We start from the raw sequence: 21528 nt of genomic DNA on the forward strand, positions 1-21528 counted from the left end.
ACGGCTTTTTTTTTTACTTAAAGAGAAGTAAACCCTCATGCATAGCATACTGTCTCACTATGTGGCACTTACCTGAAATCGAAGCCCCCAAAGTGCTACCCGCTCCCCTCCGCCGCCATGTCCACTCAGAGCTTCTTCCGGGTATCACCACTCCGGCACTGTGACCGGCGATGACGTCACTCCCGCGCATGCGCGAGACCGGCGTAATCCCGGCATGATCCCATTTATAAAACCGGGATGCTCAGTGCGTCTGCGCCGTTATCCATGGCGCGCATGCGCCGTAGACATTGGTGCAGTGTTTTCTGCAAATATCTCCTTAACCGTGTAGGTTAAGGAGATATTTCTTGCACCTACAGGTAAGCCTTAATCTAGGCTTACCTGTAGGTGCAAATTGTCAAAGTGGGTTTACAACCACTTTAACTTTCCCTACCTGCATTTTGTTCCAGGACAGGGGCTCAGAAAGTAATAAAACCAGTGAGTCCAAATAGTATTTTCATAAAAAGATTCATAAAAGATATTGTCACTACCTCTGTATCAACTGATAAAATATAAAACTGGTGAGCTCATATATCATAGAACTCAACCTGAATCATTCTACCCCAATTATGTTTGGAAAAAAAATCAGCGCATATATTAACATCACAGTATTAAAAAAAACTAAAAAGTTACAATTGTGCAAAAAACTACAATGCACTGACTAGAGGATGTGATTGGTCACGACAATTCTAGATCAGATAACATTTCATTACTACAAGCAAGTTCACATTCTCAGTGCCATAACTGACATTACAAATGATAAGTCTGTGTTGATCAAAGTATTACATCTCATTATGATCAACTTGTTACATCAGTGCAAGTCAATTTGTGCTCAAAACAAGTTGTAAAAAAAAGAAAATGGACTAAAATAGTGGCTTCGGAATTGTGGCAGTAAATATAGGCTACTGGTGAAGAATTTATAATTGATTCAGGTAAATAAAGGTCAGTCCACCCAAAAACTGATGTTTCAACTATGATTGGATACATCTGGTCTGAATATCTTGCAGACTTTTGAAATCTCCTGGCAAATCCAGCAAAAAGGTCTCATTGTCAGATTTCTCAGGTGTTATCTCACAATCCTCCTTCCTGCACCCATAGACGCACGCAACGGCTGCAGCGGGTAGGCGAGTTGGGAACTCATGTGTAGAGATCTCATCACATGAGTCTATAAAGGATATAAAAAGCAATCAAACCCAAATTTTAGATCTCCATTTTGAGTGGAATGAACCTTTAGGCAGAGATTTTCGGCATAACGCTCATGACTTTTCAGCCCACTGTGTTCTTAGTTCCAGAATTTCTTTACCAAATAAGTCATGGAGCCTGGAGAAGCTGGCAGGGTCTTCAGTTCCCCGATTACTGGCACATGCCTCATCTGCACTGCTGTCGGTCTGCAGACTCTTCTCCGATGCCATGGAGTAGAGCTGGGCGCTCTCCCCCAAGTTATCTCCCAAGTGCCCTTTTGTGATGTATTTATATTTTGGTCCATTTGTATGAATGACACCATTGGGCACATTATCTGTAGTGCTATTCCATGGCACACTGCCATTGTCCTTTAGAAAAGGCCTATCTTGAATATCAGGGGCTGCGGGGCAGTCACTGTGGAAACTGGAATTTACTTCCGTCGTGTGCTGAGTTCCACCAAGAGCCCTCTGATTTTTCTTAATTTCCACAAGCTGCTCCTGGAGTTCCTTTACTACAAGTCTGATGTATTCAAAGTTTGCCCTGGAAAGAGCCTTTACCCAGGATTCCATTGTGCTGTGGCTGTCAGCAGCAAGAACATAGGCACGGGATTTGGCATAGCCAAACTTGATTGCAAAAGCAAATTCCTCGGTAGACTCACATAGCTCCACTCTGCATCCTTCCAGTATAATCACTCCGAGAGGCTCTTTACGTTCTTCAGTGTCAAAGTAAAAGAGCATATTACCCTTCAGCACAAACCAGCGTCTATGATAGGAAGCATTGCGCTCACCCTTTTTATACAAGAACCCACATTTGTCCACCGGTGACTTGCAGGTGGCATAATAGACCAAGTTCCTCTCATTGAGCTTCATCTCTCGCCTCCGGTCCTTGAATACACATGAAAAAAGAATTAAAATTTCCAATTCAACTACAAAGATAAACAACAAACATAACTTACAAATCTAACTGCCTGGGAAATGTATTTATAGTGACTTGAAAGGGTATTCACACCCCTTGAAATTTTACACATTTTGTCATGTTACAACCAAAAATGTAAATGTATTTTATTGGGATTTTATGCAATAGCCCAACACAAAGTGGCACATAATTGGGAACTGAAATGAAAAATGATAAATGGTTTTCAAAACGTTTTACAAATAAATATGTGAAAAGTGTGGCGTGCATTTGTATTCAGTTCCCCTTTATTCTGATACCCCCAAATAAAATCTAGTGGAACCAATTGTCCTCAGAAGTCACCTAATTAGTAAATAGAGTCCACCTGTGTGTGATTTAATCTCAGTATAAATACAGCTGTTCTGTGAAGCCCCCTGAGATTTGTTAGAGACTTTTCGTGAACAAACAGCATTGCGAAGGCCAGGGTTCACACCAGACAGGTCAGGGATAAAGTTGTGGGGAAGTTTAAAGCAGGGTTTGTTAATAAAAAATATCCCAAGCTTTGAACATCTCAGGGAGCACTGTTCAAGCCACCATCCAAAAATTGAAAAAGTATGACACAACTGCAAACCTACCAAGACATGGCTCCACCTAAACTCACAGACCAGGCAAGGAAAGCATTAATCAGAGAAACAGCCAGGAGGTCCATGGTAACTCGGGAGGAGCTGCAGAGATCCACAGCTCAGGTGGGAGAATCTGTCCATAGGAATGTCACTCTAGAAGTGCAAAGCTGGTAGAGACATCCCCAAAAAGACTTGCAGCTGTAATTACAGTGAAAGGGGGTTCTACAAAGCATTGGCTCAGGGGGGGCCGAATACAAATGCATGCCACACTTTTCACATATTTATTTGTAAAAATAAATTGAAAACCATTTATGATTTTCTTTCCACTTCACAATGATGTGCCACTTTGCGTTGGTCCATCACATAGAATCCCAATAAAATACATTTATGTTTTTGGTTGGAACATGACAAAATGTGGAAAATTTCAAGGGTTCCACTATACTATTGTACACGTTCTGTTAATGTATTATTGTATATTCTCTGTTAATGAAATTTTGATGATAATTATAAAATTCAATAAAATATTTGAAACAGGAGAATTTCAAGGGGTATGAATACCTTTTTCAAGGCACTGTATATGAAAATCAGGAGGATCAAGTACTCTTGTCTGGGTAAGACACAATTGATACACCTATGGTCAGTGCTGTTGGTAAGAAATTGCTGGTGTCCACATTGGAATTTTGTATTACAGATTCCTATGTAGAAATTAAGAACTCATGAAGGCAAATACAGTAAATTCACATTTGAAATACATATTAAAACTGTTTTATCTTGCAAAGGATTTCTAAATCTGTTCAGCAAGTCTTGTGATTCTGTCACTCATGACTATACTTTAATAATAACCCTGCTGAAAAACATGCTAAATTTGCACCAATGAGCAACATAACAGAGCCTGCCTGACGTGGAATACCTCCAGATATCATTCTATAAAAGGTTTATACTGGGAGATAATATAGAGCCATCTCATCAGCAGTATGAAAAGAATTTAATGATTACTCTCCAAATCAACACTGATTTTTAATCCTCATGCTGCCAGCATTAGTAAATTGAGAGGAAAGTAGATCATATTTACTTGCTTTAAACTTTTTTTTACATTTCTTAAAGGGGTTGTAAAGGTTTTTTTATTTTCTAAATAGATTCCTTTAACCACTTTAAGGACCCCTTCACGCCGATATATGTCGGCAGAATGGCACGGCTGGGCACAATCACGTACCTGTACGTGTCTCTTTAAGCCCAGCCGTGGGGTCGCGAGCGTGCCGCCGGCGGCGGCGAGCTTGCGACCCGGTCCTAAGCTCTGTGACGGGACCGGCGGGCCCGATCGCTGCCGATGTCCCATGATCGGTCACCGGAGCTGAAGAACGGGGAGAGGTGTGTGTAAACACACCTTCACTGTGGCAGTGTCATTGATCGTCTGTTCCCTGATATAGGGAAAGACAATCAATGACGTCACACGTCCAGCCCCGCCCCCCTACAGTTAGAAACACAAATGAGGTCACACTTAACCCCTACAGAGCCCCCTAGTGGTTAACTCCTAAACTGCAATTGTAATTTTCACAGTAAACAGTGCATTTTTATAGCACTTTTTGCTGTGAAATGACAATGGTCTCAAAAATTGTCGGATGTGTCCGCCATAATGTTGCAGGTCACGAAAAAAAAAAAAAAAAAATAATAAAAATGCAATAAAGCTATCCCCTTTTTTGTAAACGCTATAAATTTTGCGCAAACCAATCGATAAGCGCTTATTGCGATTTTATGTAGAAGAATACGTATCGGCCTAAACTGAGGGAAAAAAATATGTTTTTTAAAATATTTTTGGGGGATATTTATTATAGCAAAAAGTAAAAAATATAGAATTTTTTTCAAAATTGTCGCTCTATTTTTGTTTATAGCGCAAAAAATAAAAAAACCGCAGAGGTGATCAAATACCAGCAAAAGAAAGCTCTATTTGTGGGAAAAAAAGGACGCCAAATTTGTTTGGGAGCCACATCAGTTAAAGTGCCGCAGTGCCGAATTGCAAAAAGGGGCAAGGTTACTGAGGAGGAACAGGAAGTGGGAAATTCAAAGAAAAAAACATTTAGAAGGGAAATTGAAGGAAAAGGTAAGTGAACCAACAAGCTTAAAAGGAACCTATTTAGAAAATAAAAAACAAACCTTTACAACCCTTTAAGTTAGTTCCTGGTTTCTTGCCTATGCAAATGATGTCATACATCCCAGGAGTCTTCAGGAGTTGAGGAGCCAAGGACATTTAGATTCCAGGAAGTAAATGCCACTTACTGAAGATGGCCAAGGCTAGAAATGCTAGGGGGTGTTTTTCAAAGTGATTTCTCAACAAAACGGGGACATGGATGGATGGTGGCGTTTGCTTTGAATAGTGTTTTTTTTTTTCATCCTTTGGGCAAGATTGCCCTCCTGGAAGTCCCTTATGTGTCTCAGCAGTGGCAAAGCCAAGCAAACAATTGGAAGTGGGAAGTGTTCTCAGTGCCCACCAAGACCTATTTCACACTGGAGCGGTTTGCAGACGCTATTGTGCTAAAAACAGCACCTGCAAACCGACCCTAAACAGCCACTGCTGTGTCTCCAGTGTGAAAGCCCCAAGGGCTTTCACACTGGAGCGGTGCACTAGCAGGACGGTAAAAAAAAGTCCTGCTAGCCGCATCTTTGGAGTCACCTCCGCCACCACTGCTGCCCATTGGAATCAATGGGACACCGCGGCTATACCGCCGGCAATGTGCCTTTGCAGAGGTGCTTTGCGGTGGTTTTTAACCCTTTCTCAGGCCGCTAGTGGGAGAAATTGGTGGTAAAGCGCCGCCAACGCACCTCCCGCCCCCAGGCCAGGTTTGCAAAATAACTAAAATACATCACAGGTGATATCATTTGCTGCACAGTGATTGCAGTATTCTAGTCTGCATCTCCCCAAGGTAATACATAAAATATGGCCTGTTAGTGGGCCCTGAGGACAGGGTTGATGACCACTGCCTTAAAAGGTATGAGAATCTATAGGGCAAGCATGCTTAAAGGGGTTGTAAAAGGTAAAAAAAATGTTTTCCTAAATAGCTTCCTTTACCTTAGTGCAGTCCTCCTTCACTTACCTCATCCTTCCATTTTGCTTTTAAATGTCCTTATTTCCTCTGAGAAATCCTGACTTCCTGTTCTTCTGTCTGTAACTCACTACCGTAATGCAAGGCTTTCTCCCTGGTGTGGAGTGTCATGCTCGCCCCCTCCCTTGAGGGGGGGGCGGCGAGCAGGACGCCCACTAACACACAGCTCCTTTCTCTATCTGCAATGTAGAGAGCGTCCTGACTCTCCTGCTTGCCCCCTCAAGGGGGGGGGGGGGGGCGAGCACGACACTCCACACCAGGGAGAAAGCCTTGCATTGCTGTGTGGAGTTACAGACAGAAGAACAGGAAGTGAGGATTTTTCAGAAGAAATAAGGACATTTAAAAGCAAAATGGAAGGATGAGGTAAGTGAAGGAGGACTGCACTAAGGTAAAGGAAGCTTTTTAGGAAAAAAATGTTTTACCTTTACAACCCCTTTAAAACTGAGATATTATGTTTGGGGTAAGTAACCCTTTGACTCTCACAGTACTAAATAGGATTTAAGGTGGAATTATCCTCCGAACTGCATCAAGTTCAGTTCATCCTCATCGACCCTTTATGTCCATATAAAAAAATAAAGCAAGTAACAGGATACAGAAAAAGGTTGACACAGGAATTGCATTTCTGATGTGCTGATATGAATTATCTCCCATTTCAACTCTTATTTTTTTTAGTCATGAAGTGGGGACATTAAACCTGAAGAGTTTTGGTTTAGAGCATAGAATCGGATCTCACTAAAGGATGTGAATGAGGGAAAGGGCTTCCTCTGCTGAGTGAAATATTAAAGCAGATTACATGTTAGCCAGCAGGCACTCGTCCTAGAGGAAAACAACATTGTAAAAGAAAATAAATATAATACAAATGGAATAACAATGGAAGACACTGAAAGATTATAGAAGATCGTGCATACATATATACTATTCAGAAGCTTGTGAACTGCTGATTTGAGACATGCATTATTAATGTATTTTAAAGTGGAGGTCCACCCTAAAAAAAAAAAAAAGTTACACCAAAATTTAAAAAAAAAAAAAAAAAATTGAAAACAAATTTTTTTTTTACTTACCAGAAAATGCGGATCTTCCTAATCTGCCTCTTCCTAGTCCGCGGCTGGTCTTCATCCTCGTGTTGTCTTCTGGGGAATGGTGCGCGCTGCCTTCTGGGAACTATGTGTATCCCAGAGAGCAGCCACCCATTCATACAACGCTGTGAGACTCACGCATGCGCAGTAGGAAACGGGCAGTGAAGCCACAAGGCTCCACTGCCCGTTTCCCTTAGTGAGCATGGTGGCACCGGGACCTGCAACGATCAAGTGATTGGCCTCGGGGGGCCGACATCACGGGGGCCTAGGACAGGTAAGTGTCCTTATTAAAAGTCAGCAGCTACATCGTTTGTTAGTGGGTGGAACCCCGCTTTAACGTGCATATGGTGTGTGTCTGTATTAGCATTGGGGCTTCTATTGATGATGTCAGTTAGAGACGATGGGTATAGGTAAAGGTTTACAACCACTTAAAGGGGTTGTAAAGGTAAAAAAAAAAAAATCCCTAAATATCTTCCTTTACCTTAGTGCAGTCCTCCTTCACTTACCTCATCCTTCCATTTTGCTTTTAAATGTCCTTATTTCTTCTGAGAAATCCTCACTTCCTGTTCTTCTGTCTGTAACTCCACACAGTAATGCAAGGCTTTCTCCCTGGTGTGGAGTGTCATGCTAGCCCCCTCCCTTGGACTGCAGGAGAGTCAGGACGCTCTTATGTTGCAGATAGAGAAAGGTGCTGTGTGTTAGTGGGCGTCCTGACTCTCCTGTAGTCCAAGGGAGGGGGCGAGCACGACACTCCACACAAGGGAGAAAGCCTCGCATTACTGTGTGGAGTTACAGACAGAAGAACAGGAAGTGAGGATTTCTCAGAAGAAATAAGGGCATTTAAAAGCAAACTGGAAGGATGAGGTAAGTGAAGGAGGACTGCACTAAGGTAAAGGAAGCTTTTTAGGAAAAAAATGTTTTACCTTTACAACCCCTTTAAAACTGAGATATTATGTTTGGGGTAAGTAACCCTTTGACTCTCACAGTACTAAATAGGATTTAAGGTGGAATTGTACCTTTACAACCCCTTTAAAGATTGCCCCATAGTCACATGGAGTGGCGAGTGATAGAGTTTATGAAGCCATTCCTATCCCTTGGATGAAACCAAAGTAAATTATGTAGAGCCACAAGGACTTCTTTTTAATATGCCAGAATATGCCACGTGCCCGCAGATTTATCTGGTGTCATTTAGAGCACATATACGTACCGGCTACCTCTGCAGACAGTGGTGAGGCTTCATTCCCTTTCACAGTTCATTCAGTTGCACATTCAGTATCAGTAGTGTTCCTCCTGTGGCAGGACAAGACAATGCTTAGAACATGCAAAATAAACAATTTACCACTAAACATAAAAACCTATAACCAAGGAGCTAATTTAAACGTCTCCCCATTATAGAAAGACTTCTCTCTTCAGGGCAGAAGGAGAATCTCACCAATGGGACACAAACAGTAAAGTCTTACAGGGGTTTACTCATCTTCTATTTGGTTTTGGATCTATATTAGAGTAAACTCTGCAATACAAATAAATCTCCATATCTCCCCACATATTTTCCTAATAAAGCAGTAGTAAGGTCAGAAAGAAAGACAAAAGGAAAAAAAAAAATGGAGTCTGCCCCCTGCAAGTACTCACCGCATACTAACACGTTATGGCAGACTTACCTGTCATAAAAACGCCCTCCAGTGGCAAGTTGTCACCACTGCCAGGGCTTCTATTTTCTCCCAGTCTTTTCTGCGCATGACTACGGGAGTCACAATCATGGCACAGAGCTCCGAACTGACGGCATGCTCAGTGTGCCCGCACTACAGAGCACAGTGTGCCCGCACTACAGAGCACAGTGTGCCCGCACTACAGAGCACAGTGTGCCCGCACTACAGAGCACAGTGTGCCCGCACTACAGAGCACAGTGTGCCCGCACTACAGAGCACAGTGTGCCCGCACCATAGTTATGTAGTAGGTGTGTTATAGAAATGTTGAATTTCATATTTGTACCAGGGGAACCATTGGGAAAAATATTAATGTATAAGTTGTATTGGACTAATTATGACAGGGCCACTACTGTACAAGCATCTGCTGTCTTGGGAACCGATTACAGGTGTCAGGTGTTAATTCAATTAGTCACATTGTCCTTCTGTTCTGAAGGGAAGCTAGAAACAGCAGGGGCCCTTAGCATACTGGTATGACTACTCGGTCCAAGGATAGCTGCATACCATTTTTATAGTTACAGTACAATATACTGTCTGATAAGAAGTATCCCCTCATTGAATTAAACTAATTTCCTTCTCCTGTTGAAGATCACATTTAGTTGGACTGTGTTAATTAGATAATAATACCAGGTGTGTGTGAATATTAAACAAGGTTCCTTTAATCTCTTGTCTAATTAAAGGCCACAATAGGCCCTGTGTTAATTGAACATGTCAAATTACCGTGTGTATGTAAAGGGCTGGGACAGCCAGGAACTATCCAGGTGTCTTGTAAGATACGAATTGTAGGAACTAGATGTCAGGAAATTACCTACAGGAGAATGCTGGGTGGGGGGTCCTTAAGTGTCATTACTGAAAAGACTCATAGAGGCAACCAATCGAATCCTCGGGAACTTGAGTTTTTTGGAGGGAAAAGGTGTAGTCTAAGGGGTATAAAGCCAGTCAAGTCAGCTTGACAGAGTTCAGTGTATGATGTCCTAGCTTGACTGGAGGGCAGACTAAAGCATGATGGATGAGCGTACCCAGGCGTGGTGATGTAACCTCTCTGTCTCCCTGTCTCTTTCTCTCTATCTGTGTCTCTCTCTCTCTGTCTCCCTGTCTGTCTCTCTCTCTGTCTGTGTGTCTCTCTCTCTGTCTCTCTCTGTCTGTCTCTCTCTCCCTCTGTCTCCCTCTGTCTCTCTCCCTCTGTCTCTCTCTCTCTCCCTCTGTCTGTCTCTCTCTCCCTCTGTCTGTCTCTCTCTCCCTCTGTCTGTCTCTCTCTCTCTCTCTGTCTGTCTGTCTGTCTCTCTCTCTCTCTCTCTCTCTCTCCCTCTCCCTCTCTCTGTCTCTCTCTACCACTCTCCCTCTCTCTCTCTACCACTTAGCATTACTTATTGTTGAATCCTCTATAGCCATATTAACATGTATGTTGTATCAGCATTCAGCAATATCCTCTCTGTTTTAACAAGTGATATCCTTTATGTTATAGTTGTAAATATTAGAGAAATACAAGTTTCTTCTCTGTATCAATAAATGTAATACTTTTCTCTTTTTCGCAGCGCTATTCTCTGTTTTAATTTTTATATAGACAAAAAGGTGTTTATAGCTTATTTAATTATTTACGTGCGATATTAATATTTCTCTGATTATTAATTATGTACGTGCGTTATAAATTTTTCTAAGTCAGGTGAAGTTGAAAAAAGACTCAAGTCCATCCTGTGTGTGTGTGTGTGGTTATGTCAGTATTACATTATATATCCCTGTATGTTGTGGTCGTTCAGGTGCTTATGTAATAGTTTCTTGAAACGATCGATGCCCCCCCGCTGAGACCACCGCCTGTGGAAGGGAATTCCACATCCTTGCTGCTCTTACAGTAAAGAATCCTCTACGTAGTTTAAGGTTAAACCTCTTTTATTCTCATTTTAAGGAGTGGCCACGTGTCTTGTTAAACTCCCTTCCGCAAAAAAGTTTTATCCCTATTGTGGGGTCACCAGTACGGTATTTGGAAATTGAAAACCTTTCCCCTCTCAAGCGTCTCTTCTCCAGAGAGAATAAGTTCAGTGTTCGCAACCTTTCCTCATAAACAATATCCTCCAGACCCTTTATTAGCTTTGTTGCCCTTCTTTGTACTCTCTCCAGTGACGTCACCAGCTGCTGACATTGTGAACATCTCCTAAACAGTGCAAAGTTTAGAAGATATTCATTGTACCTACAGGCAAGGATTATTGTAAAAAACACAGTCACTTCCAGCGCTAATAGGTCTTCTAAGGTGTGACAGATATCAGATAAAATGGTTGTGTGAAAGGTTTATATGGTATCCCAAAGCTAGGTGGATGCTGCCTTCCTCAGATGGGGTATTCTGAAAGGAACTACAAGAAAAATGGAAGGCGCGCACACCTAGTGCTTTACCAGAGATAATTTAATAATATATTTTTTTTTTTATAAAAGTAAACACAGTGCATGGACTTGCACAGAACACGGGGTACAGCTAACGCATTTCGGGGGCGCACCCCCTTCCTCAGAGCCCTCATATTGGTGATCATTGGGTAGAATATCCCCCACCTTACATGGTGGTCAGTGGGAAAAATTATCCCCCATCAGTAGGAAGCATGCCTGTTAATACTGGTGGTCAGTGGGAAGATGGAGGAATGCCCCCCCTTACATTGGTCATCGCAGTAGGAAGAATGCCCCCCTAAGATTGGAGGTCAGAGGGAAGAGCGCCCCCTTACATATAAGAAAATCAGAGAGGCAGAAATTGCTGACTCCTCCTGGTACCCCTAGAAACGTTTGCAGGAACCCTGGTTGAAAAGGCCGTATTTAGAACACTTTACCACGGCCATGTACAGTCAGATCTTATCTCCAGGAGCTGTCAGTAGACAGGCAGGTACTGAAAGATGTGATTAGGACCAGACCTCACAAAAACATAGCGCATTAGGGTAGCAGATAATAGTGAATATTTATACTACACTATCAGAAGTCATACATATGATCTGCTCCAGTTCATCACCAATGTGACCCGCCCTGTAAGAACCATGGAGAGGACCAGCAGGTAACATGGTGTAATCAGAAGTCACTGGAATAGCTGGGACACCATTCTGAACACAAAACCAGATACTGTACTACAATTTATTAACCCCCCTGGCGGTATTCCTGAGTCTGGCTCGGGGTGGAATTTCAGAATTTCAGAACCAAAAGCGGTATCCCCGAGCCAGACTCAGGATCGCCTCGCAGCATCCACAGGCATGATTTACTTACCTTGTCCCTGGATCCTGCGATGCCGCCGCTTGATCGTTCTTATAGGCGGCGGGAGGGGACGCCCCCCCCTCCCGCCGCCATCCGGTGCTTCTCCGGGCTCTCCTTTGCCATCGGAGACCCGGAGAAATGATCCGCCGGTGTCGGATGGAAACCATAGAACCATAGATCATCTCTATGATCGTCGGAGGCCCGGGCGCGATGTTATGACGTCACGCCCGGGTCCTGGAATGTAAACACAGCCGCAATCGCGGCTGAAAGCATTAGATCTGTAAAAAAAATGTTCACGATCTAATGCTTTCCAGCCTGGAGGAGAGATGTGGGGTCTTATTGACCCCGCATCTCTCCAATAAGAGTACCTGTCACGAGCCATTCCTATTACAAGGGATGTTTACATTCCTTGTAATAGGAATAAAAGTGATCAAAAAAAAAAATGTAAAAAAAAGTGTAAAAATAAAAGAAATTGAGTAAAATAAATAAAAAAATTATAAAAAAAAAAAATTTAAACGCCCCTGTCCCCGGTAGCTCGCGCTCAGAAGCGAACACATACGTAAGTCCCGCCCACATATGTAAACGCCGTTCAAACCACACATGTGAGGTATCGTCCCGTGCGTTAGAGCGCCAGCAACAATTCTAGCACTAGACCTCCTCTGTAACTCTAAAATTGTAACTTGTAAAAAAATAAAATAAGCGATGACTATGGAGATTTTTAAGTACTGACGTTTGGCGACATTCCATGAGTGTGCGCAACTTTAAAGCGTGACATGTTGGGTATTTATTTACTCGGCGTAACTTAATCTTTCACATTATACAAAAAAATTGGGCTAACTTTACTGTTTTGTTATTTTTTAATTCACAAAACAGGTGTAATAAGGCTAATAAGGCTTACCTGTAGGTATAAAGAATATCTCCTAAACCTGCACGGTTTAGGAGATATTCCCCTCGCAATGCGCCGCTGACGTCAGCGGCGCATGCGCAGGGGGGATCCTCGGCTAAAGGACCGGCAGCCGCCGGACCTTGCCGAATTTAAATCTCCCGCGCGCACGCGCGGGAGTGACGTCATCGCCGCTCCAGCCAATCACAGCGCTGGAGCGGCGATACCCGGAAGACACGCCGGAGCAAGATGATTTCTCGCTCGGCGTGAACCAGGTAAGTTTTACACACCTCGTTCCGAGGTAAGTATTTCATAATGAGCCAATATGCGGTGCATATTAGCTCATTATGACTTTTGCCTTGCAGGAAAAAATAAAAATAAAAAAATTTAAACGGGTTTACAACCGCTTTAAAGCGGGAGTTCACCCAATTATATATTTTTTTATCTTTTCCCCTTAGATGGAGGCTCGTTTGGTCTAGGGGAATCAGCTAGTTGTGTTAAAATATAAGCCGTACTTACCGTTTTCGAGATGCATCTTCTCCGTCGCTTCCGGGATATGGGTCTTCGGGAGCGGGCGTTCCTTCTTGATTGACAGTCTTCCGAGAGGCTTCCGACGGTCGCATCCATCGCGTCACTAGTAGCCGAACGTCGGTGCGGCTCTATACTGCGCCTGCGCACCGACGTTCGGCTTCTTTCGGGAAATCGTGACGCGATGGATGCGACCGTCGGAAGCCTCTCGGAAGACTGTCAATCAAAATAGGAACGCCCAGTCCCGCAGCCCATACCCGGAAGTGGCGGAGAAGATGCATCTCGTAAACGGTAAGTACGGCTCATATTTTAAAACAACTAGCCGATTCCCCTAGACAAATCGAGCATCCATCTAAGGGGAAAAAGTGTCATGTACGGGTGAACCTCCGCTTTAAGGGATTTTGCCATGCAGAAAAGGTTTATCTAGGCCTAGGGAGATCGGATGGTGCGGGGCATCAGGAGGGAGAGCGGATGGTGCGGGGCATCAGGAGGGAGAGCGGATGGTGCGGGGCATCAGGAGGGAGAGCGGATGGTGCGGGGCATCAGGAGGGAGAGCGGATGGTGCGGGGCATCAGGAGGGAGATCGGATGGTGCGGGGCATCAGGAGGGAGATCGGATGGTGCGGGGCATCAGGAGGGAGATCGGATGGTCCGGGGCATCAGGAGGGAGATCGGATGGTCCGGGGGGATCAGGAGGGAGATCGGATGGTGCGGGGGATCAGGAGGGAGATCGGATGGTCCGGGGGATCAGGAGGGAGATCGGATGGTCCGGGGGATCAGGAGGGAGATCGGATGGTCCGGGGGATCAGGAGGGAGATCGGATGGTCCGGGGGATCAGGAGGGAGATCGGATGGTCCGGGGGATCAGGAGGGAGATCGGATGGTCCGGGGGATCAGGAGGGAGATCGGATGGTCCGGGGGATCAGGAGGGAGATCGGATGGTCCGGGGGATCAGGAGGGAGATCGGATGGTCCGGGGATCAGGAGGGAGATTTCTGATCTTGTGGGCTCACACTTTATAACCAATCATTTCACCTTCTATGGAGGATTAGGGTTTACTGATTACCTATGTAACCATATGCTGCCAACACATAGCGAAATTGTTACACCCAACAACAGAAAATTCCTTCAAGTATCACACATTGTCCACCAAGATGACTGAATGACAAGTGGATGGAATCAACCAAACCCAATGAAAAGTACTAACCAAGCTAGAACAATATAAGAGGTAGGTAGTGGGGGCAATAAATGTATGTAAAGCTGAAAGGGTTTTAGATGCTTTAGGACAGAGTGGCAAGGGGTTAGACCTTCTGTCAGGTTTGTATTGCTGTCTGTGTCACCCTCTCTATTGATCCCGGTGACTACTGTCACTAGTACAGAAAGTAATAGGAAATAGGTGCAATCAGTGACAGGGGTCCTAACACATCCCGATTCTCTGAATACATATACAGTATATGGGACAGATGTTACAAATCTCCTCCAGTACTCTAACACACAGTGTACCCCCAGATCTCAGTACAGGGGACCCCAATGTCACCATGATACACAGCTGTCCCATTACAGAGGAGTACAATCCCCATCATCCATGTAGTGTGAGAGTCTGTCTGGGGATAGGAAAGTGTACAATCAGATTGTGGAGGAGATTGGATCATGTAGGGTGAGTAGTATGGGGTGAGAGGGATGACAGATGTGACCATCGGGGTACATTGGGGTGCCTCCCATCGGGTGACATTGGGGTGCCCCCCCGGGGGTAGGGTTGTGTTTACATGCCGTGGTAGATCGGAGCTCCGGTCATAGTAGACGATCTCCATGTAGTCCAGGCGGCTCTCCCCGCACTCCTCCCGCCCAGCAGGCTCACACATGTCCGGGCTCCGCTCCCCGATCACATTCCCTCCTTCCAGCTCTTCCCATTGTCCGGGTCCCCCCAGCAAGCAGGCAGCACAGGAAATGGATCGTCCACACTGAGCCCGCCCCCCCACAGCCGGACCCCGCCCCGCGGCGTGGAGTGTGCCTGCGTGTCCCGGTCACACAACACGGGCGGCCTGTGCTCTTAGGGTGTGGGCAATGTAATGGAAGAGCACAGGGGGCATTGTCAGTCTGGTGGGGGGCTATATGGACTAGCAGATCTACAGTGGGTATAGAAAACAATCACCGTTTGCTGCTGTGCTCCTGAAATGAAGACAGACACCGTTTTTGTTTTGTCCGCTATATTTACTTATAACATCTAAAAAATCTGAGTCACTGAGTTGGAAAAAGGATCCCCCCTTATAACCCCCCCCCCCCCTATATAGACTGCAATATTTGACCACTATACTTAGCAGAACTAATCAAGTTCAGTTACATTTGATCAGTGGTGGCTGGTGCTCAACATTTTTTGGGGGGGGCGCAAACAAATGAAAAAAAAAAAAACATCAATTGCCGCCACTGTGCCCATCAATTGCCGCCACTGTGCCCATCAATTGCCGCCACTGTGCCCATCAATTGCCGGTGCATTGCCACGAAATGAGATTTGCCATCGGATGAGATGGTCCGCCTCCATCACATCCTGTTGGCTCACTCCTGTCACGTGACATATTTAAACGTCAAGTATCGACGCGAACATCAGTCTCAGCTAGGCTATCATAGGGAGAGGATCTCCTCTCCCTGTGATAGCTGAAGCTGCACGGAGCTGGTGCACGGAGCTATTTGCGTAGTGCTGCGCCTGCGCACTACTACTTTACCTGCACCCGATGCTCTACTTTCTGTTCCCCATTCCCTGAGCCTTAACGGGGGACGGGGAGTAGAGCTGCGGGCGCAGGGTGTAGTTAGCGCTGGCGGGAGGCACGCTGACAGCGCTATCAGGCATTGGGATCCCGATAGCGCTGTGGATCTATCGCGCTCGCGGGGAGGCATGACAGCGCTATCGGGCAGAGGGATCCCGATATCGCTGTAGATCCCGAAGTGACATTGTAATGAAGGAGAACATTTATTAGCCTGACATTGTAATAAAGGAGAACATTTATTAGCCTAGTAAATGTATGAGCTTCTGTGGCCCGATTCCGCTCTCGGAATCGGGCCACAGAGGCCATGTGAGCTCCGTGCACCAGCTCCGTGCAGCTTCAGCTATCACAGGGAGAGGAGATCCTCTCCTTATGATAGCCTAGCTGAGACTGATGTTCGCGTCGATACTTGACGTTTAAATATGTCACGTGACAGGAGTGAGCCAATAGGCTGTGATGGAGGCGGACCATCTCATCCGATGGCAAATCTCATTTCGTGGCAATGCACCACCACTGTGCCCATTAAACGCAGCCACTGTGCCATAAAATTGTCGCCAATGTGCCATGCCATCAAACGCAGCCACTGTGTCCATCAATTTGTCGCCACTGTGCCATGCCATCAAACGCAGCCACTGTGCCATCAATTGTCGCCACTGTGCCCATCAGTTGTCGCCACTGTGCCATGACATCAATTGTTGCCACTCTGTCATGCCATTGTCGCCACTGTGCCCATCAATTGTCGCCACTGTGCCATGCCAAACACAGCCACTGTGCCATGCCATTGTCGCCACTGTGCTTATCAATTGTCGCCACTGTGCCATGCCAAACGCAGCCACTGTGCCATGCCATTGTCGCCACTGTGCCATGCCAAACACAGCCACTGTGCCATGCCATTGTCGCCACTATGCCCATCAATTGTTGCCACTGTGCCATGCCATTGTCGCCACTGTGCCCATCAATTACCGCCAGTTTACCCCTAAAATGCCGCCAGATTGCCCTTACCTTTCTCGGTCAGCCATCCTCATATCCTCCTCCATGTTCCCTCAATGTAGTCCCGCCCTCGATGTCGCTTCAGCCAATCAGGTTACCGGTAACCAGATCCGGTGAACCTGATTGGCTGATATGCGTGTCAGTGTTAACTAAGTGTAGCGCTACCCCCTGAGGAGCCGCTGGTTAGATTGGGATGGCATTTTATGTTTCCTCTACGTTGTGTCTAGGGATGATGGTGAGAGTAATGACGGAATGTCCAGACAACTGGGTGACGTTTTCTGTGCTTTTATTACTGGTCCAACATGACCAACAGTCAACTTGAGGTAGCTAGAGAAAGGCTGGTGAAAGGAGAACTTGCAGATTCAGGCTATGGATAACAGAAGCAGTCCTGCCTCCAAAGATAACTCTTGCTTCGTCGCCACTCCTGCCGGAGTGGGTATAGTGCCCCTGGACAGGTCCCTCTCACAGGCCTGGCAGCCAGGATGTCACTCGGAACCACTGAGAAGGAACAAGTCTCTGCCACGACTTGGCTCAAATAGAATCAGGATTAGTAGGGGACCCCTGCCACAGGCCCAGTACTCAGGAACATTGATGGTAGAGCGAATGCTCTCAGTCACTAATTTGCCTGAATCTTCCTCAGGTAGACTTCCTATACTTGGGGTCACCGACTAACAGTTTGCAGCATGCAACCTGTCAGTGTCCGGCCACCCAGATCCCCGATGGATCGTCTAAGTCCTGTTGGATCACCTGCCTCCCGGCTCACCTCAGACTGACTCCCCATCGAACAGCAAAACTCGCTTGGGATCTTCTGAATAGAAAATGGTAACCCAGTAAGTCACTGGGGTCCCTTTGCAGCTTTAGTTGCTCCGGCCATGAGGACCCAGAGTCGGGAACTCCGCGTAGCACGTGCGCCCCGGCCTGGTAGGCCATATCGCCGGGGCCCGTGATGTGCGCACACCCTGAAGGTGGGTGCCACACCTGGAACCAGGAACGCGTGAAGACCCCCAAAAATGGCGTCCACCCTAGAAGTACCCTCCCCCAGCATGCCCCGCGAGGGAAATACTCCTCTCATTGGCTGCTGGAGAGAGACTCCATTGAGTCTGGGTCTTCTTCCAGTGTGGCACCCACCTTTAGGGTGACCACATCACGGCACCCCGGCATTATGGCCTACCTGGCCGGGGTGTGCGTTCCACGCAGTGTTCCTGGTTCCGGGACCATGTTGGTCTGGAACATTTGAGCAGCGGCGGGGACCCAGTGATCGTCTGGGTTCCCATTCTTGAAGATCCCAAGCGATATAGCTGTTCGGTGGGGAGTCCATCTGCAGAGAGCCAATGAGAGGCTGGCGATCCAAAAGGATTACGACAAACCACCAGGGATCAAGGTAGCCAGACACTGAAGGATTGATCACCTGTCATTCGGTACCTGGGCGACTATAAGAAGGAGATCCAGGCGCAATTCTGCAAGGAGGGTTGTCTCCGTAATTGTAATCAGAGAGGGCCTGTGGCAGAGGTGTCTCCCTGACTCCATTCCAGGAGGGTCTGTGGCAGAGACTTTTCCCAGAAAAAGGTTCGAGTGATACTTTGGCTGCCAGGTCAGTGAGAGAGGCCTGTCCGGGTACACTAAGCCCACTCAGGCAGGAGTGGTGCGGAAAGTGTTACATATGGGAACAGGACTGCTTCCAAATACTACGCCTGAATCTGCTGTTCTCCTTCCTTCAACTCTATCCTTTCACCACCAGTTTATTGTTTTTACCCGGCTGGGTAATAAAGAGCACAGCAAAAGACACCTGTTGCGGACATTCCTTTACTACTGCTATATGCACCATTCACCCCTAGGAATTCGGAAGAGCCACGAGGTAAATGTGCCACCCAAAACAAACCAGCAGCTCCTCCGGGGGTAGTGCTACACATAGATTCATGCAATGCATAAATCTATGTATTGTTTTTCAGTGGCGATCCAGGAGCGAGAGGGGGCGGCGCTCCTGCGCCCTCTATGGACGCACCGCCACTGCATTCGATGGTGACCATTTGTGGACTGCAGTCTTCAAGTCATTTCACAGATTTTCAATGGGGTTTAAAGTGGTTGTAAACCCTCCGGACCTATTTTTACATACAGGTAAGCCTATTACAAGGCTTACCTGTGTAGCGCCTGGTTACTTAAAAAGTACCGGTGCTAGTTAAATTTAGAGAGGGATCAGAGTGTTAACTGACTCTGATCCAATTATTATGTTCAAAACTGATCTCTGTCTCAGCTTGGCTGTGCTGCGGGCTGTCTATTGTTACTGGGGTGTAGTTCCTATCCCAGGGCGATAGGTGGCAGCAGTGGAGTCGAGGTGTGGGTGCTTTTCCCCAGCAGCCTATCAGGAGAGTTGAGCTTCGCTGTGCATGCTGGGGAAGGGTATTTATGGGGCAGACACAATTGGTCTGGGTTCTTCTTCGGAGTGCAGCATCCACCTTCAGGGTGACTGCATCACGGCGCCCCAGCGTAATGTCCTTTAAGGCCGGGGTGCGCGTGCCACGTGGTGTTCCCAGTTCCGGGACCATGTTAGTCCGGAACATTTAAGCTGTGGCAGGGAGCCCGGTGGTCAACTGGGTTCCTAATCTTGAAGATCCCAAGCGGTATAGCTGTTCGGTGGGGAGTCCATCTGAGGAGAGCCAATGAGAGGCTGGCGATCCAATAGGGTCTCGACAAACCACCGGGGATCAAGGTAGCCGGACACTGAGAGGCTGGTCACCTGTCAGTTGGTACCTGAAAACTATCTGAAGGAGATCCAGGCGCAATTCTATAAAGGAGGATCATCTCCGTAATTACAATCACAGAGAGGGCCGAGGCTTTTCCCTGAGTCCATTTCAGGAGGGTCTGTGGCAGAGACTTTTCCTACAAGTTCGAGTGATACTCTGGCTGCCAGGCCAGTGAGAGAGGCCTGTCCAGGTACACTACACCCACTCTGGCTGGAGTGGCAAAGAATAAAAAGTATTGTTGGGAGCAGGACTGTTTCCCTGTTGTTATGCCTGAGTCTGCTATTTCTCCTTCTACTTCACCTTTAGGGTCCTTTCACACTAGCGGACCATTCGTCCGCTCATTACAAGTCCGTTAACGGACTTGTAATGAATCCCTATGGGATCGCGTCCGTTAGCGGATGGAGCATCCGCTAGCGTCCGCGTCAGTCGGGATCCGGTTTTCCGAACGGAAGAAACCCTATTTTTCCGGCGGAACGGATCGGATGCAGGCGGACAGACGGTCCGTCTGCATCCGATCCCCCATAGGGGAGAGCGGAGCAGAGACAGGGCGGTCTCTGCACTGTGTGCGGGGACCGCCCTATCCACCGACAGCTCAGCGGGGATCCCCGCTGAGCTTTGGCGGACACACAGAGCGGACCCAGAAACGGTCTGCTCCGTGTGAAAGAGCCCTTACTCTTCATCACAAGTTTTAATGTTTTTACCCAGCTGGGTAATAAAGAGCACAGAAAAAGACACCTGTCGTGGACATTCCTTTACTGCTATATTCACTATACACCCCTAAGACGGCGGAGGAGCCACGAGGTAACATGCCACCCAAAACAAACCAGCAGCTCCTTCCGGGGTAGTGCTACACCTATATGTACTGAAAATATCTCCTAAACGTGCGCCGCCCGGAGCCTTGCTCCTCTCCTCAGCGCCATCATAGCAACTGTGGGCACCCAGCTGTGACAGCTTACAGCTTCACGGCCTGGTGCATACTATGAATGCGCGAGTCGCACTGCGCTCTGCTATTGGCCAATCTTCTGGGACCTGTGTTGTGTCCCAGAAGATCGCTGGCAGGGAGGGGCAGCCTAGATGGCCAAAAAGAGGAAGTAGGACAGGAAGTCCCACTAAAAATAAAGTACCCCCCCCCCCCCAAAAAAAATTACATGCCAAATGTGGAATGTCAGGGGGCGAGGAGTACTTAAAGCGGAAGTTCCACTTTTGGGTGTTACTCAGCTTTAACCACTTGCTTACTGGGCACATAAACCCCCTTCGTGCCCAGGCGAAATTTCAGCTTCTGGCACTGCGTCGCTTTAACTGACATTTGCGCGGTCGTGCGACGTGGCTCCCAAACAAAATTGACGTCCTTTTTTCCCCACAAATAGAGCTTTATTTTGGTGGTATTTGATCACCTCTGCGGTTTTTATTTTTTGCGCTATAAACAAAAAAAGAGCGACAATTTAAAAAAAATATATATATTTTTTACTTGTTGCTATAATTAATATCCCAATTTTTTAAAAAAAAAAAACTATTTTTTTTCTCAGTTAAGGCCGATACGTATTTTTCAACGTATTTTTGTAAAAAAAAAAAAAATCGTAATAAGCGACTGGTTTGCGCAAAAGTTATAGTGCCTACAAAATGGGGAACAGAATTATGATTTTTTATTATTATTATTTTTTTTTACTAGTAATGGCGGCGATCTGCGATTTTTATTGGGACTGCGATATTGCGGCGGACGTATCGGACACTTTTGACACAAATTTGGGACCATTCACATTTATACAGCGATCAGTGCTATAAAAATGCACTAATTACTGTAT

The 21528-nt window shown here is 46.3% G+C and overlaps 1 protein-coding gene across 1 annotated transcript; it reads right to left on the reverse strand.

Annotated features, from left to right (window-relative positions):
- Positions 1–479: 479 nt before the first annotated feature.
- On the reverse strand, positions 480–15200 carry PHETA1 (PH domain containing endocytic trafficking adaptor 1). Its single transcript, XM_040346350.1, has 3 exons — positions 15003–15200; positions 8114–8196; positions 480–2102 (listed from the first exon to the last, which is right to left on the reverse strand). The coding sequence occupies exon 3, from the start codon at positions 2085–2087 to the stop codon at positions 1293–1295; it is 795 nt and encodes a 264-aa protein (XP_040202284.1). The 5' UTR covers positions 2088–2102; positions 8114–8196; positions 15003–15200; the 3' UTR covers positions 480–1292.
- Between the last annotated feature and the right edge of the window lie 6328 nt (positions 15201–21528).

The sequence above is a fragment of the Rana temporaria genome, chromosome 1 (genome assembly GCF_905171775.1).
Source record: "Rana temporaria chromosome 1, aRanTem1.1, whole genome shotgun sequence".
Lineage (NCBI taxonomy): Eukaryota > Metazoa > Chordata > Amphibia > Anura > Ranidae > Rana > Rana temporaria.